This window comes from Notothenia rossii (assembly GCF_949606895.1).
Source record: "Notothenia rossii genome assembly, chromosome: 8".
Taxonomy (NCBI): Eukaryota; Metazoa; Chordata; class Actinopteri; order Perciformes; family Nototheniidae; genus Notothenia; species Notothenia rossii.
In genome coordinates, this window is record NC_136906.1 from 15825233 (window position 1) to 15842825 (window position 17593).

The following is a 17593-nucleotide window of genomic DNA, read 5'->3' on the forward strand; positions in this document are numbered from 1 at the left end:
TATTAATATCTATTTGGATATGCCTCTCCTGTTATTTTAGATGAGTCATTGGGGAGTATTAGGGTACATGTGAGAACAGTCTGTGCCTCTGCGAGGAGAGGCGAGACGCGTGCATGATGGAGAGGATTGTATGTGTTAGTGTGTGCATGTGCAAACACACACACTCATATAATATTGTAGGCTTCTGTGTCCTAGTGAGCAGAGGAGTTTGTTTCTTTATCCGTCGTCAACAAAGGCTAACAGAACAAGATGAGAAACATTTGTTTACAGCTATTCACAATGTTGAGCCTTTGTAACATTACATAATAGTACAGTACAAATAAAACAAGCTGAATCTTTAGTGTTGTTTGTGGAAAAACATAGAAAGAAGGTTTGTCTGTAGACTTACTGTCCTCTGTTTGTCCTTCTGGCTCTACTGCATTGTCATGGTTGGGGTAAGATTGGAGGTGGGTGGGGGTCCAGGGGGGAGAGTAACCTCTTGATGGCCTTAAAGAGAGGCCTCGAGCTGGCCTTCTGCTGTTTTGTCTAAGAAACCCTCAAAGAGCTGGACAAAGACTCAAATAACCTTCACTTATCATGCTACTGTTGTGTACTGACATAATAATTACATGAACAACTTCAAAATTCTGAAGAGACCTTAGATGTTTTATAAGAAATGAATATCAGGCTTCACAATGGGGTGACTTCATGTATATATAACCATCTCTTCTAGGTTCTGTGAAGATTTGACAGATAAATAACCTTCACGGGTTGAAAGAACATCATACAAAGGGAAATATTTGATGTTGCGTGCTTATACAAGAAAAATCGTTTGGCCTTGAAAGTGCCATTGGAAGTGTCTTGGCTATTGCCTATTTCACTAGATGTGATCATAATGCATCAAATGAAAATCCGAAAGGCTTTAAGCCAGCGACTGAGACCGTAAACTCATTAGAAAATGTCAAATGAGGTAATAAATTTACATAGGGTCCTTTTCTCATAGACTTCTATACAATCTGACTTCTTTGTGCAACCAGTAAGTCGCTCTCTACCGTTCCATTAGAACGAATGCAGGTTTCACGCACTTTCACACAAGGCCAGGATACATTCCTTTTTCAATAAAGTCTATTGGAAAACAGTGTGTTTTGGTACGTGTTGGATTTGTTTTGCTGCACTACCGTGAGATGAATTTAGCAGCAAGGCTTTATCCAACTCTCTAAAGAAAATATTTAACGAAAACCTAATTTAGCTCAAGGGAAATGATTGTGCAGTACACGGAAGAATAAAGGCGGTAGATGATGATATAAATATATAGAAAAATATCCTCTGCACGCTCCTTTTCCCTTTTTTTGTTTCCCTCATGTTTTTGCAATTATTCTCTCCTCTTTATCCAACTCTGCAGCTCACACACACTGAATGGCTGACTGAACAGGTGCATGCTGGGACTGCAGCAGCAGCAGCTATAATGAATAGACCTCTGTGTCACAAACAATAACTGAACACACAAAGACAATATTGTTGTTGCTTTTTCTACCGGTGGATATGAATGATTGATGTCTTCCTGGTTTGCAAAGAACACTGTCACTTGTTCTCAGCTTCTCTTTAGACTACAGAGATCTATGAGATCTTAGATGTTTAATGAGAAAAAGATAGATGCCATTTTGTTCCCGAGGGTCATCAGAGCTTACAGTCTCTGTCGGGGACGACTGGAGGACGTTTCAGTTATTGTGATATAAAGGAGGAGACTGTAATCCTTTTTGTCCTCTCCTTGGTGTAACTCTAATTATAGAACATATGTTATCCTCGCTTCCATGTCTTGTTTTCCAGCTGCAGATAAACACAGAGATAATGTCTGAAGCATTTCACCCCCTTTTCCTCTCCCTGCTTTGCTTCGAGCCATCAGGTGCATCAGGACAGCTGCTCGGGCTGATTGGGCTCCAGAGCGATGGATTGAAAGGTAAATGCCAAATATTGATTGCCTGCGAGCCTCTGACCTTAACAAGAGCAGACTTAGAGCAAAAGATTGTCGTCAGATTCTGCTATAACATTATCTGTGCTGCTGTTCAGCCTTATGTTGGTTTATTGCAAAAATATTGACTCAGGCTGATAGAGACAGCAAAGTATCCTAACAAAACATCATGATGAACGCCTGAAAGAAGTTCAACTAACTGTTTATGCATCGAAGAGATCCTTGCTGCTTTCCCACAACATATCCATCAGACTCTGTTACAGAGCTACTCGGAGCAGCTTTACCCCTCCCCTCACTTTTTCCTCTGTCCTTGAAGCAGCCGAACCGCCGTCATCTTTGTCACAGGCTTCCAATTTTGTCCTCGGAGGAATTATGGGCTTGTCTGTCACTTTTCTCAATTGCTTTCTCCTTTATCTCTACGCAGGAAGCAAGCAAGCTTCATTCTCTGGCAAAATCAGCAGGAATTCATTAGCTATACTGACACTATTTTAACCTGTTTTGTCATAAATCAAAAGTTTGTTTCATTTAAAAAAAATGTGCCACTGATTTGTGAGTGTTACACTGAAAAAACAAATCTAATAAAGTGGGCACATGCATGTCAATCCCCTTGTCCTGTCACTGTGTATCTCTACTGTGCTGTCTATAAAGGAAAAGTGTTCAATTGGTAACATCATTTTTAAAAGGAAAATCCTGGGGCTTCATTAGAGCTGCAGGCACAGCGTTGTTTGTTTCATGATTCGGGTACTTTATATGAAATGTACTTAAATAACATGTCTTTTTTGTGTAAAAGCCAAAAGAGTTAATTGTGTGGTTTGACAGGACATTAAAAAAACAATTATATATTTTTAGGGCATTTAGGAGACAGCAAGGCTCTGATTAAAGACACTGTTGAGTTATGTTATGAAAGTGAGATATAATGGTTTTGAAGCATGACGAATAACTTAAAGTAAAAAAACTTATGATATTTTGATTCAATATTTCTCTTGTGAATCTTGTTTTATGGAGGTGAATCTTGTGATCCTCAATAGATAGAATTTGCTCGGTTGTCGTGGAGACGGTTCATTTGTAATCATGTGATTTAAAAATCGAATTGACCAAACTTAATCCATTGAGGATTACCAAGACATGCCGTCAATATGTTCCTTTTTATTTTTCATATTCTACTCGTCAGTCATAATCTCACTCCTTCCCATAAGGACAATAACCAAAACTCTCAAAAAAATCGCTCTAATCCAATGTTTTTTCATTTGTTTTAAATATTGTTATAATAAAAATGCAAATTTTTGGGAGTCACTGGTCTCCATTGGAGCATGTGAGTGTTTTCAAGGTGACACGGGGTAGGTATGAAAATGATCGTTTTGTGGTTGAATTATTCCTTTAAACACAAAAACAATTACAGGCCTACTGACTGTGGTTTGAATTGATGCAATTTAGTGTACTAGTGTATGTGTAGGTATAGAGTATAGCTTTCAGAGTATTTCCAGATAATGTGACTGCTGGCTGGCTGCCCATCGGTCAAGAGTTTGGCTGCTGGCTGATTGTAATTTCCTTTCCTGCATTTAAGGCTGACTGAAGGTCACTGAGGAACATTTCTTTTCCTGTCCTCTATGTCCTCCTGTCACATGTCTGCAGTGCAGTCAGCCCTTATGCTGCACTTTTATTTCATTCAATGTGTTGGACAGATAAGAGAGCAGAACTCCGACACTTTTCTAAATATAAGGTAATGGTTTAATCAGCAAATCATTGCTCCTGCATCAATACTCCCCCCCCCCCTTAAAACTATAGACATTAGTGACACTTTTATTTCCTGCAAGATTTATTCCCTCTTCAGTTTGTGTCAAGAGTTAATGAGCAGAGCAGATTAAACTCAAAGACCCCCGCAGTTTCTACCACAAGCAATAGAGATGCTGCTTTTTCTTAATGTTAGGCTTCACAGAGCACTTTGCATCGCTGTGGACTCTCGTTTCAGATACTAGGATAGTTAAAGTTCAACCACTGCCTTTGCCGCTCACAGCTTCCTTTCTCTCTGTCCCACTTTTTCACACAAGTGATTTTTGGGAAGTTATACATAAAGTCAAACTAATTGATTTAGCTTAAAATCCTCTCAGTATTAGCTCATCAGGCTGCCTCTTTTCAGAAGTGTAACCCCTGAGGTCCCGTTTCTTAAAAAGAGCTAATTGTATGACTAATCCACTTATATGAACTAATATCCAATAATTTCAACAAAACCAATAAACCTGACACATCCTGACGCATCTTTCACTGAGGAGTGTTAAAAGCAGGGATGCTGGGTAATTGCCCTATTTGTAACTCAACAAATGTTAACCCACTTCACAAGTATAATGTTATTGGATTAGACAATTATTGCCTGCGACAGAATAATGATTGGCCATTTTTTACATTTTGTCATATTTTCTGCATTTCTTGGTAGTTCACAAGGATCCAAGGTGTGGTGGTCTCTGTAGATTTTAGAGTATGTCATTCTGTCTCATTTCTTATAAGCATCTTTATGAAAGCGGATCTTATCAAAATAAAATAATTAAGTACGTCATCATCACCCTGTGTCTACATGATTTATGGACGCATATAAGCCCAGGGGAACATGACCCTCTCCATTTTTGTCTATATTTCTGTCTAAGTGGTTCAGAAATATCTAGAAGATAACCAGAGCACTGAGGACAACCAGGGGCAACGGATCCAGCATCAGTTTTAAACTCAACATGATTTACTGAATTTAGATTGGCTCACATGGATAAGAGAGATCAAACCATGAGTGACCTCAAACTGATCTGCGGTGTTTAGAGGCTCATGGTGTATTTCAAAGCTGTTGTCTGGCTCCCTCTGCTGCCCATCAGGACGACAAATTACTGTGGGATCCTTAATCCTATTTATCTCGATATACTGTAGGGTAGGGCTGCTCGATTATGGCAAAAATCATAATCTCGATTATTTGGGTCAATAATTGATATCACGATTAATAAAAACGATTATCCATTTACTTTGAAAACATCCATTTATTGAAAAAATAAATGTGAACAGTATGTTTTTAACACTTGATTACCCATTATTGGCGATTCAAATATGATTAATTGAGCAGCCCTACTATAGGGTTAAATCTGAAAAGTGCACTGAGGATAAGAACTGAAGCTCTAATTTGTGTTTTTTTCTATTATTTTCTCCAAACAGGCAGATTTCCAGGTTGAATTTATACTTTTTTCACAGATGTTACAAATCTCAGTCGTGCAAAATGAGAGACAGCTGTCCACTTGTCTTGTCAAAACAGTAACTAGTGTGCAGGGTTTTGCATTGCATTTTAAATTATTCTATACGTACATTATAAATACCAAATGTCTGATTATTCTTGTTATTTACAGAGCTGTCACAAAGGGCCATGCTCTCAGAGGAGCACTGTGAAGTAGGACATATCTGAGTAATGAAATGCGTCCTAAACTACAGAATAATAGAATCCAAAGTTTGTATAAAACTTGGTTAAATAAATACACTTTGTATCGGTTTTCACAGTATGCTGTCCTTTTGGTAGTTTTAATGCATACATTAAAGATGTTTTGATTAGTCCTCGGACAGAAAATTGAGATAATTGATTAATTGATCAAAGCATTTCTTGAGCAACGTAGCAGAATGTCAAAGGTGTAGATATGGTTTACACAGGTCAGCACTGTTACCACAGCACTTCCTGTTGGCTCAGACATCTCTGCGTATATCAGAAAAATGCATGTGATTGTATATGTATTCAGACCTAATGTGTATAGGTCCTGTCCTGTGCATGTGTGTGTTTTGTACTTTGTGTTACAGCTGAGTGAACACCTGCATTTCCCATTAAGAATACCATAAAAGGTTCATCTTCTTCTTCCCCACTGCTGACTGTGATTCATTGGTGTGCTTTGGCAGCATTTAATGAGAGAGTAACTCAATCCTCTTAACACACCGAGTGCTGAAAAAACTAATGAGCAGCAGAGGAAGAAGGCAGTGAGTTAGGACTGATCATGTTCTCTTATATATAAAGGTAAGGTTATTCATTTATTGTCCTAAAAAAAGACAAAAACATGGAGTAAAGACTAAAAAGCAGCTGGTAAATGTTGCTTTTGAGGACCTATGAAGACATGTCAATGAAGTCTTGCTCAAGTTATGTCATTTGCTACATAAGCGCTTATTAGCATAGTTCAAACCACTATTGTGGGTAAACAGCACATTTCCCCCACAATGAAAATGATGATATCTCTGCTTTCTCTGCTCTTGTTTCCCCTCGACTGTCTATAGTAAGTCTGACAATGTTATGTACAATGCTAAATCAGTGGAGTCTTTTATGTCATGATGTTCATATCCCTCGGCCTGCATACTGTCTCTTGAACAGAAATTAAAATACTAAAGGAGATGCTAAAGCCACACAACCCAAATGAGAGTAAATGCAATCTGGGATTAGTGGTAAATCACACATCATGTCCTATCTGTTTAAAAATAAGAATACTTCAAAAAAGAACATTTCAAATTCAAAATCCTTTTCCAGAGTCCAGTTTATCTCCAAATTGCCTCTGTACTCAAGAGCTCTATCTACTTAAGATTATTTTTTTCACCCTTCTTTAATTACGTGCAGCACATAACTGTCAGCTCAGGTTTGGCAGTCTGTCGGCTGTCTTCTAAATAAAATATGAAGCGTCTATTTCTGTCCTCTCCAAAAACACTGAGCTCAGGGAGTGATCGCTGTGGTTTCACCTGGCCTGTTGTCATGTCAAAAATACATTAGTTATATCACTAGAGATTTGATTGGCCTGTGTTTACAGACATATAGAAATCATTTTAACTTGCCACACATAACATGAAGATGTTTCATGGCCTACTATATGCCCCCGTGGCCTTTTCATCTGATCCAAATTCCCAAAATAAACTTGAGATTTTAAGCCTGTCTGTATTCTTAAGCCTTTAAGTTCAAAATCCTCACCATTTTCTATTGCATTGGGATAGGAATTAGCAGAAATACTTATGTTTAAGATCCCTGGTCTATACCGGGGCGGGCAATGGGAAGAAAGAAGATGGATTGTTTGTATCAGATCCTGTTATAAAGTGATAGTTAACATTTATAAGTCGAATGACAACAAAAAGACAAGAGCGACTTGAAGTGATGATAAACGACTACAAAGAGACCTTAAAGAACCACAAAAACATCCAAAGCTACTACAAAGACACCATGACCAATTGTTGGGGGAACTTTACAAGGGTGTTGCCTTGATCTAGTAACATCAGGGGCTAAGCCAGCCCAACAATATATATTTAAAAAAAAATATATATATATATCAATAGAGTATCCAAAGATCACACAACATTAAATGTAAATAATGAATTAAAATTATCTACACTAAACCAATTTACTACCAAACTAGAAGGTAATTTACATACTATATACATTACTATATAAAAAGTCTACAAATATATTTAGTATCATATCCATGTGAACATGTTTTAAGTGGGGGGTGGACCTCTCTACTTGTAGGGGGCATGCTCCCCCGGGTACATTTAAAAAAAAGAAAAGATTTTGGAGTTAAATGCATCAATCTTTTGCACAAAATTAAGAAACTAGATCTATGGATACATCTCGTAACACCCATATTAAATATATATATATTAAATAATAAAAAAATCTTTAGAATATGGCCTCCAATAACCAATAACATAATGCACAATAGTCAATAACAAGTAATTTAAACTTTTATTTTTATTTTTCTGTTAATTTATATTTGTGAGCGTGCATGTGTCCCAGTTGCCTGATATTTTATAATCTGTCCATGAGTGCAGACTTTATTTAGTTACACATAATAATCAACTGATATAACACTAGATAAGATAGGAAATTTGACAGGTTTTCGACACACATTACACTGAATAAACAAAACTAACAAATTGGAGTTTGTATTGCTATGATCTAGGGATTTAAATTTGAGACACCCCAAAAGGGGCAGGCTCTGTTGCCACTTGATGCTCCTGGAAACACGATCCTCCTGCGCCGCGCACACAGACATTACGGTAGTGTCTTCAGGTGAGGTGCAGGTGATAGACAGAGAGATGTGACGCGAGAGGCACCATGCGCGAGAGGGAGGGGAAGGTATAGACGGGATTATTTCACGAGCCAACCGCCACAGGTATGGATGTGAGAGGTTGACAGGAATATTAAGGTAAATGTATAATTATGAGTATTAATATCAGTAGCCTATTAGAGACGTTTAAAGTATGCACGTGACGGAAATCTGATCCGCGAGTCGGATTTTTCATTTTGAATGCTAAATGTCTCACTCGCTGATTCGTTTTGCTGAAAAGACAGAAGAGGTAACCTACATATTAAGTGTTAATATATGGATATTGCTTTGGTGGCTGGAGACTGCACCCTTTATCTCTAAAAAAACAATGGCTGTTTCATGTGTTTTGCATGTGTATTTGTGTTTTTTTCACAAAAAGTATAAAAAATAAACATAATTTTGTTTCGTTTACTTTAATTAATCATGAAATGATTACCAGTCCATGAAATATGTTATACTCAGGAAGATGTGTGTAAACTTGATCTTCCAGTTTTAAAAAAAACATTATTTTAGTTTTGTGAAATAATCATTGCATTGAAGTTTAATTTTGAGGCCATTGTAGTTAAACTGTAACTGATGTGACCATTTTGCCAGATTACATTTTGATTCTGTTAACAATTATTAAAATCGATATGTACCTTTACTCCACCCATCAGGACATAAGTCTGGGGGCTCTCTGCGAGGTGAAGCAGCTTCAGAGTGTCATGCAGGCCAGTGGACCCAACATGCTCGATCTCCCCCAGCAGCCATGGGTCGACCACCCAGCCCCCACCATCGCCTCCAGCCCGACCCCCGCCATCCGCCAGAGGCTGAGTGGAGCCATGGCAACCAGCTGCAGCAGCCCAGAGAGTTGGGCCTCCAGACTGGGAGAGGAGACAGCGCTGGCCCGGGGCGTCTCCTCAGGGAAGGTGCTGGTCACAGGGGGAGGGGGATACTTTGGGTTCAGGCTGGGGAGAGATCTGGCTAACCAGGGGGTGTCAGTGATCCTTTTGGACATGAACAGGCCTCCCTGTGACATCCCTGATGGGGCCACCTTCTATCAGGTATGTAGCCGTGAGAGACCGGAGATCCTGCTACTAAAAAGATGAAGATGTTTCTGTTTCTCTAATCTTCCATGCATTTTACAAAATAATCTTGCCCGACAATTTAATTCAAGTCAATATGACAGGGTAATTATACAGGATACTACACAGCAATGATTGTTTAAGTCATAAAGCTGTGGTTCCCTGGTATTGTGCCCAATAACTGTTCCTTCACTTAATTTTTAAATGTTAGCCTGTCTATCGCCAATTCAGAACTAGTTAAATTAAAAGGCATACATGCCAATAACATTTGGGAAAGGTAAACATACATGGCACCTAAAGAATAGCTTCTTCTTTTAACCAACACGCCTCCTTACAGACTTGAAAATCGTCTTTAGCCTTGAATGAGCCAGCGTCAGTGTGTCTCTGTGGTTAGTCTGCATTCTGTCCTGAAAAAAGACACAGGTGAGTGATCTGCCTCAGACCGCCAGCTGCTGGGTCACAGAGGGTGGAGACATGTTTCGGGTTTCACCTGAAGGCCTCATGGCACACTTACCTTAATTACAACTGTCCTTCCATGGGATAGATATTAACTCACACATGCTCTGTGACTGCAATGCTCCTAACTTGTCAAACTGCTTTGTGAACACATGGGGCTGGCAGTCCTCCTGTCATACTGTCATGGAGCAAAACACAGAAACCCAAATAGCTTCTGATGGTTTGCCAGCACACTGCATGGTAGCCTGCTGCCAGCGGTGTGTGTGTGTGTGTGTGTGTGTGTGTGTGTGTGTGTGTGTGTGTGTGTGTGTGTGTGTGTGTGTGTGTGTGTGTGTGTGTGTGTGTGTGTCCGTCTGTGTGTGTGTGTGTGTGTGTGTGTGTGTGTGTATGTGTGTGTGTGTGTGTGTGTGTGTGTGTGTGTGTGTGTGTGTGTGTGTGTGCGTGTGTGTGTGTGTGTGTGTGTGTGTGTGTGTGTGTGAATGTGTGTGTGTGTGTGTGTGTGTGTGTGTGTGTGTGTGTGTGTGTGTGTGTGTGTGTGTGTGTGTGTGTGTGTGTGTGTGTGTGTGTGTGTGTGTGTGCGTGCGTGTGTGTATGTGTGTGTGACTGTGTGTGTGTGACTGTGTGACTGTGTGACTGTGTGACTGTGTGACTGTGTGTGTGTGACTGTGTGTATTTATGAATGAGAGGCTAAGACCTTACTGATAACACCGCATGAAACGGATGTAAAATAATGGAACTAATGAAGATGGCTGTTTCCAAATGAAGCATCAAGCATTACATTTAGGGGTCATTTTTCTTTCTGTTCTCAAAGGGTGACATCCGGGATTATTCTTCCCTCTATAAAATGTGTGAAGGGGTCGACTGTATATTCCACACGGCTTCTTACGGCATGTCTGGACCAGAACAGGTGACTTTCCTTTCTTTAAGCCTTTTCAGCCAGAGGAAAAAAGACTAGGGAGGATGTTCATTGGTGTGCTTTGTTCACTTTTCAATGTAGTAATCTGTGTACATGCAGAATACGTTCATAAAAATATATGAATAAGTACCAGACCTTCTTGTGAGAGGTGAAGATAAACGCAACAACAGTTTATTTAGAAGAGGTTGTTCTCTTCCTAGAGGAGAGCACACACACAGCCATGATTGTAAATCAGGGTTATTCCATAAAACATAGATTTTTAATACTAGCTAAACAAAGTTAACAAATTACTAGAAATAATTAGGATTTTCATTATTATTATTTGAATTTTAATTACATGCAAATTCTCTTTATTACTATATTTTTATTTGGAGTTTGAAATCAGAGGATTACAGAATAACACAAACAAATGTCAATTGACTCAAACACAAACACAACAGTAAAACCAGATAAACATGTGTGTTCCAGTGCTGTGCACTTACCGACACACACCCTGCAGCTGGAGAACCAGAAAAGCAGCATCCCCAGTATTTGCTCTTGACAAACCGTCCCTCGAGTGCACATACCTACACACATGCCATACATTCACACATACACACATACCTACTACTTCTCAGTCATGCTCACATTACTTTAAGGCTGCCCTTGGTCACTGACTGCTTCTGTTTTGTTCAGAAACTAGTGTTAATAATTACACTAATGCTCCTTCAATACCACAACCCCCATTGCTCCACCAATAAAGAAATTAAAGCAAATTGACCTCACTATAGTTAGTTTGTTTGTGTGTGTACGAGAGAGCAAATAGTCACGATGTAAGAAGAAGTGTGTACATCAATGTATCATTCATATTCATTATAATTATCATTTTGTTTATCTGTCAGCTGAGAAAAGAACAGGTGGAGTCAGTCAATGTGGGCGGGACCAATAATGTCATAAACGGTAGGTATTCATGTATCAGTGATTCAATATCATATTTACAAATACAAATGAAGAGGTAATTGACATTCTTAACTTTGATGTGAAATGTACTTGGTCTGGTGAGTTTGAAAAAAAAAAACGTTTTAATAGCTAATTTAGCTGAAAAGTTATTAATCACACATTATAAACAAATCATTTCTGCAGTAAATAGTGAGACATAATGTTATGTTTTTGTAGCCAAAATAAAGTTGTTAATCCGCAAATCCATATAAATCCTCTCTGTAGTGTTCGGTGTGTGACCTGCCTCTTTCTCAGTGTGCAGGGAGAGGAGCATCCCCAGGCTGGTGTACACCAGCACCATCAATGTGGTGTTTGCTGGGAAACCAATTGAGGATGGGGACGAGGGCTCCGTGCAATGTGTACCCCCCGACGTGGTGCGTATAAAGAAAATCATTAAAAGCAAATAACTTATCATATTGAATATTGCAGTGATGGGATCTAGCACAATTACAATTAACAATTAAACAAATAGTGAGCAAAATGCATCTTTCATGTACCATTTTATTGTATTTTATGCAATTATATTATTGCATATACTTTTTTATTTGATTAACTTTTTATTTGATTTGATAAAATACGTATTCTCCTACATATCTTTGATATATTTCTTTGTGGGTTTATTAATACAACACATAATCATTAAATATAAAGACACGTTTTTTAAAACAGCATAACAATCAGTCCAAATCAATTTAAGTAATGCTTACACATAATTGCAGCTATAATTATAATCTCTAATCTTTAATATATACAGTATATTAGTCTAAAATGGGCTCTTCTGCATGATAAATATTAAAAATGTTGGTATTTTGATTACATTTGAATGCTGTTGCTTTCACCGAACAAGAGCTTTGATTTGTCTTTAAACTGTGGTTTTGCTACTAGACCAACACATTTAAATGTCCCGTACATTTGCCAAACATAATACACTTTCAGCATTTTGTTTTTATCTCTGTTCCAGCACATTGACAACTACTCCAGAACCAAAACAATAGCAGAGCAGATGGTCCTCACTGCCGACGGATGCTCCCTAAAAGGTCAGTGTGTGCAATGACAAAATGGAAAATGGAAATCAGATCAGAGGAGATAGCAGCCTTAGCTTTTTGGGTTTAGCTGTAAAATAATTGTGCAAAAGGAAACACACTAAAGCGCTCAGTGATTGCCATGGAAACGGTTTGTTCGATCCCATATGAACTCAGTGACACCAGTTCAAATTTAGAGCTTGGCAAGACTGTCTAGTTTCCAGTGCGACAAACATCTTTAATGCATAAAATGGGTTTCCAGTTCCTTCATCTTATTTACATTCTCAGCTGTTAAGTGTCCCATTACCTCCTCCAGTGTAACCCGACATCCAACAGTGAGCATCGCCTTCATTAAATTAAGCTCGGATATGAATTAAATGTATAAGGTGATGGTATCTCATTGCTGTTTTATTACATACTGCAAGTTAAAGTTCCTGTATCTGCTCCAGCATGTGCTGCACGTAAAAGAAAACCTCTGCAGTGGTGAAAAGAAACAAAACACATTCACTCAAATTGACTTAAGTACAAAGTTGAAAGTTCATAGTTCATTTGAAAAAAATAATCATTTGATTAAATTTGAAAATAAGAGTTAAAAGGGTAAACAAGTTATTTAAAAAATGTTTGCTGTCCGTGGTGCTGAAGTAGCAGACACATAATCGCTGCATTGTGTCTGAGTCACAGTCTTTTCATAGTCTTTTCTTGCATTTATGGTATTCTTAAAACTAAATAGCCAGAGGAGTCGTGCGAGATAAATTAACAAAATATTTCTTCAAGATCACTAGTAGAATGTGACACAAACAAAACGACAAAAACAAAAGTCTGTCCCCGCTGACACACAGCGGAAAAGGAAGGGAAAAAACCAGCATCGTGAGGATTTCTTTGCCCCCCCCTTATCACCTGAATCCCCTCCTAGAGCAGCATTGTGTCTTTTTAACCAAATATCTCTCAGAGGGGCGTGGGGAGTGGCTTCAGAGACATGTTTTGTATATATCTGTGAGGCCTATAATAAAGTAATGAAAAACAGTATAATAGGGGACCTTTAAAACACATTACATGCATGTTTTCACTGAAGTTTTGAATGGTCCCTTGTGCAGGTGGAGGTCTGCTTCGGAGCTGCGTCCTGCGGCCCTGCGGCATCTACGGACCAGAGGAGAGGAGACACCTCCACAGAGTCATGGTGAGAGACACAGAATCAACTTGGCATATGTTAACAATGTATTTATTCATCTTATTTTGGAACTGGGAAAGATATACATTTTGTAGTGTCTGTAGCCTCCCTTGCAGAATGCGTTTCTGACTAAATAGTTTAATGTCAATTTACTTTTTTCAGTGCCTAGTTTTATTGAAAGTCAATAAATCGCTGAAATGTAAGACAGTTTTTTTCTGAACTTTTCTTTTCAAAAATGTTTATGATGTATGATGTTTATGATGTACAGACATAACGATGCTTCACTTAGCATGTTAAAGAATACAGAATGTGTGATGTAGAACCACCACACTAACCACAGAACGACGCCCCTCCTCCCTCTCTATCTCTCAGATGAATGTGGAGCGCCGGTTGTTCAGCTTCAGGTTTGGTGACCCCCGGGCCCGGATGAACTGGGTCCATGTGGATAACCTGGTGTTGGCCCACAAGTTGGCAGCCGAGGCTCTCACTCTGAAGAGGAACGGAGTCGCTGTGAGTCAGGACAAACAGACAGACCCATAGATCTATGATGTGATCAATCTGATGAAACTACACAGAATAAATCAGACCTAAAGATTAGGTTTTAAACTACGACATGCAACAACGCTCCTAACCATACTTTTTAAGTGTCAGATATAGATTTATGAATTAAATATTGTTTATTATTAACTGAAGTTAATTATTCCCTCAGTCCTGATTAAGTTACTCCTTTTATTCTAAACAACACAAACTAAGATCATAGACAAACAGGATAAGTGTGTGTATGTTCAAAATTAAAACTAGCTCCTATTATTAATTGTTTTCTGTTCCTTTGCAGAGTGGACAGGCCTATTTCATCAATGATGGAGTTTCATTAAATCTGTTTGAGTGGTTGAGACCTTTGGTAAGTTAAATAGTAAGGCAGGTCATATACTGTATATTCCTATTGTCAGCAAATATCATGAAAACAACAAAACTAACATTGATTCGATTTTACCAACAAGTATTGTCTGTGAAGCCAAAGCTTGATAACGTTGTTCTTCTGTGTTCAGCGGGATCCATCTTTGTCCAAAAAGAATCCAGTCAGATACTACAGTTCACTTTTACTACCACAAAAGTGTTTTAATTGGCCGCTGAAATAATCCAAAACATAATGCACTATTGACCACTGTTTGAGTGAAACCAAGCTGTTTTAACAAACGACTGAATCTTTAAAAAAAAGAAAATATCTGAAAAATGTTTTTAATATTTACATCCATGAATGGGCTTGGACAGGATATGGGGCATGGTATTGTTAGACACTTGTCGTCATTACTTAGCTACCTACAGATCTATAGATCTATTAGATATAAAATAACCTGCCTTATCCTTTATGCTGTCAGGGATATTTACAGTTTGAGTGGAATGTTTTTCTCTCTGTTACATGCTGCAGTTTGAGAGGCTGGGCCACAGCCAACCAACGATAAACCTTCCTGTTTCACTCGTCTATTCAGCAGGTAGCTCATCATTATTTTTCTACCTTTTAGAGCATATGTATTCAAACATTTGGTGAGTTGTTACCAATACTAACGTGCATGTATATTCTTCTTCTTTTCAGCCATCCTTGTTGAGTATTTGCATCTAGCCCTGAGACCTGTGATAGAGGTGCCTCTGCTCTTCACCAGGAGCGAGGTAATCATGCTTCTTCCTGCCTCTTTGGTCAAAACACATTTCAGACTCCATGAATTTTGAAAGCTTAGTTTGTTCTGTCCTCAACAAGTTTTGTGACATACTAAAATTGAACTCTGTAATTGATTCTTGGAAAGAAAATGGTGTATAACTCCTCAAATGATTCCTTAGGCTTTCTGATTGGAATAAACTAAGCAGAGATAAGGACCGTATCTATAGCTACCTTAGTGAAATTATGTTCTTGTATGTTGGTTGTCTGCTCTCTCATCTGTAGATCTATGCTTTAGTCTCTTCCAAAACAGTGAAGACAGACTTCATTAGGGCGGGTATTTTCCTATCAGCCCCCTTGCTCTTCCCTTCCTTCGTCTGATTTGTGCATTAATTATGGTAAACCAAAATGAGCCTTGAAAAAATGTCAGCAAGAAACGAAATCCCAAAGTTGCCCTAGTCACTAAAAGCATCTGAATACCATCCACTCCTCCATAGCACTACTTCAAAAAACGGAATAATGATAGTGTATCAGGAAAAGGGCAGCGTGCAGTAATCCTGCCGGGGGGAGACCTTTCCGCTGCTTCTTAAGGAGCCTCCGTCCGCCGCCTGTACAGACTCATGAAAGTGTAATGAGACAGAAACTGAGCTGAGCCTGTGGGCCAGCAGCTCATTCTGTCAGACAGCTGCTGGCCCGGGGATTAATGATTGTTCCTGTGAATAAAACATAAACTACTGAGGGTCAGAGCAGGAAGGTCAGGATGAAGTCTTCAGGAAGTGACCTCAGCTGTTGCTATGGTGAGCGGAGTCGGCAGCTCAAATAATCCTGCCAACTCTCAGGTTAAGCCATCGCGTGATATGCAGAGTTTTTCCTCTCGCACACAAATTTCTGGTCTGCAAGGAAGATATTTTTGTGTGCTTATTTCAAATGCTATAACTAATGTGTGGCCAATTTGTAAAAATGTATGCCTTCAGCACAGTAAGGTAATGCCTGGGGAAGTGAATTGCCTAAAGTTTTAAAGTTGTCTCAAGTGAGGTAACGTTGAAGGCCGGTTATTGTACATGCATAGATAGATATGTTGTGGAATTTGAGCAGTGTTTGAGGCAGTTTAACCTAAGGAGCGAGTTGGAAGATGACAGATTGGTAACAAGCTTTTCCTGTCTCACTGGTGTCTGTTTGAACTCATTTTCACATCACATGCTGACACCTTATACCCAAGTAAGTAAGGAGATGCAGTAACCGGAGGCATCAATCAGTCACAGGCTATCCGAATGTAAAACCAAGTTTGCCAAATAGAGGTTAATGTAAACCATTAGCCTGACAGTGTGACCTTTACCTTTCTCTCCTGTCCTGCAGCGTCTGGAGATGATTTCTGTCTTGATGAATTATGAATTGATGTAAATGTCTTCCACTGCAGGTAAGGAGCATAGCTGTGAGCCACACCTTCAAGATTGACAAAGCGCGTCGAGAGCTGGGATACTGTCCCAAGTCCTACAGCCTGGCGGACTCTGTGGAGCACTACCTGAAGTCCAGACAGCCTCACTCCAGCTCAGCTTTCCTCAGCCTCTCCTGGACCCCCCAGCAGCCCCTGGTCCTCCTGCTGCTGATGGGCCTCAGCCTGCTGATACTGATGATATCCTGCATACTCTGTTAGAACTAAACCATTTGTATTGAAAACGTACTGGATGGATCGCGGTCACTATAGTTTGTGAGAAAAAAACATCTTTGGAATGTCATGTTATATAAAAATGTCTTCCATCTTTTACATTTTTTTGTATGGGTATCTTATTTCCAAACGATGAAACTACCAGGCTGCTTAAAAGTATTAAACCTGAGTTGTGTGAATGTTATTGATTTCCCTACAGTTTGAAGTAACTATGAATCTAATTTTGTACTGCACATATTACAATTTTGATTGATTTTATTTAAAGCATGTTTCCAGGTTCAATGATAACTATTTGTTGTGATTCACAAAGAGTTGAATAAGTAATTTTGTACACTTTTGCGAAATAAAAGCATTAACTATGAATGACTACAATACGAGCTTCACTTTATAAGTTCTCTCTTTTCTATACAATTGAAAGAAAAGCATAACTTTGAATTTAAAATGAATTCCCATGACACAAGTGTAATCTATCACTTCCTATAAAATGTAAGTACTGAACTTGTGGATGTGTGCATAAGGTTGCCACAAGAGTGCGCACTTGCACTGCCAACGATTTCCCCAGTCCTAAATAGTTATCTGTAAGGGCAAAATGAGCCATAGTGGCAAATGTCTAACGAACCTATGTTCAAATAATA

The 17593-nt window shown here is 38.9% G+C and overlaps 1 protein-coding gene across 3 annotated transcripts; it reads left to right on the top strand.

The window, feature by feature from the left end:
* The first annotated feature begins 8003 nt into the window (after positions 1-8003).
* sdr42e2 (short chain dehydrogenase/reductase family 42E, member 2) lies at positions 8004-17330 on the top strand. Of its 3 annotated transcripts, none has more exons than XM_079647098.1 (12): positions 8004-8133; positions 8691-9077; positions 10366-10461; positions 11352-11409; positions 11704-11822; positions 12410-12485; positions 13565-13647; positions 14011-14148; positions 14474-14539; positions 15068-15131; positions 15233-15306; positions 16710-17330. In XM_079647098.1, exons 2-12 carry the CDS (start codon positions 8739-8741, stop codon positions 16944-16946), a joined length of 1350 nt encoding a protein of 449 aa, XP_079503224.1. In that variant the 5' UTR covers positions 8004-8133; positions 8691-8738; the 3' UTR covers positions 16947-17330. The 3 variants fall into 3 exon arrangements, with proteins under 3 accessions (XP_079503224.1, XP_079503225.1, XP_079503223.1); XM_079647099.1 differs by having other exon boundaries at positions 8029-8100; XM_079647097.1 differs by lacking the exon at positions 8004-8133 and adding an exon at positions 8167-8284.
* The last annotated feature ends 263 nt before the right edge of the window (positions 17331-17593 follow it).

Coding starts and splice junctions, on each gene's coding strand:
- sdr42e2 (XM_079647097.1), top strand. CDS start 8,243: ATGTCTCACTCGCTGATTCGTTTTGCTGAAAAGACAGAAGAG. Junction 11,410..11,703: donor GACCAATAATGTCATAAACG/GTAGGTATTCAT, acceptor CCTCTTTCTCAG/TGTGCAGGGAGAGGAGCATC. Junction 12,486..13,564: donor CGACGGATGCTCCCTAAAAG/GTCAGTGTGTGC, acceptor TCCCTTGTGCAG/GTGGAGGTCTGCTTCGGAGC.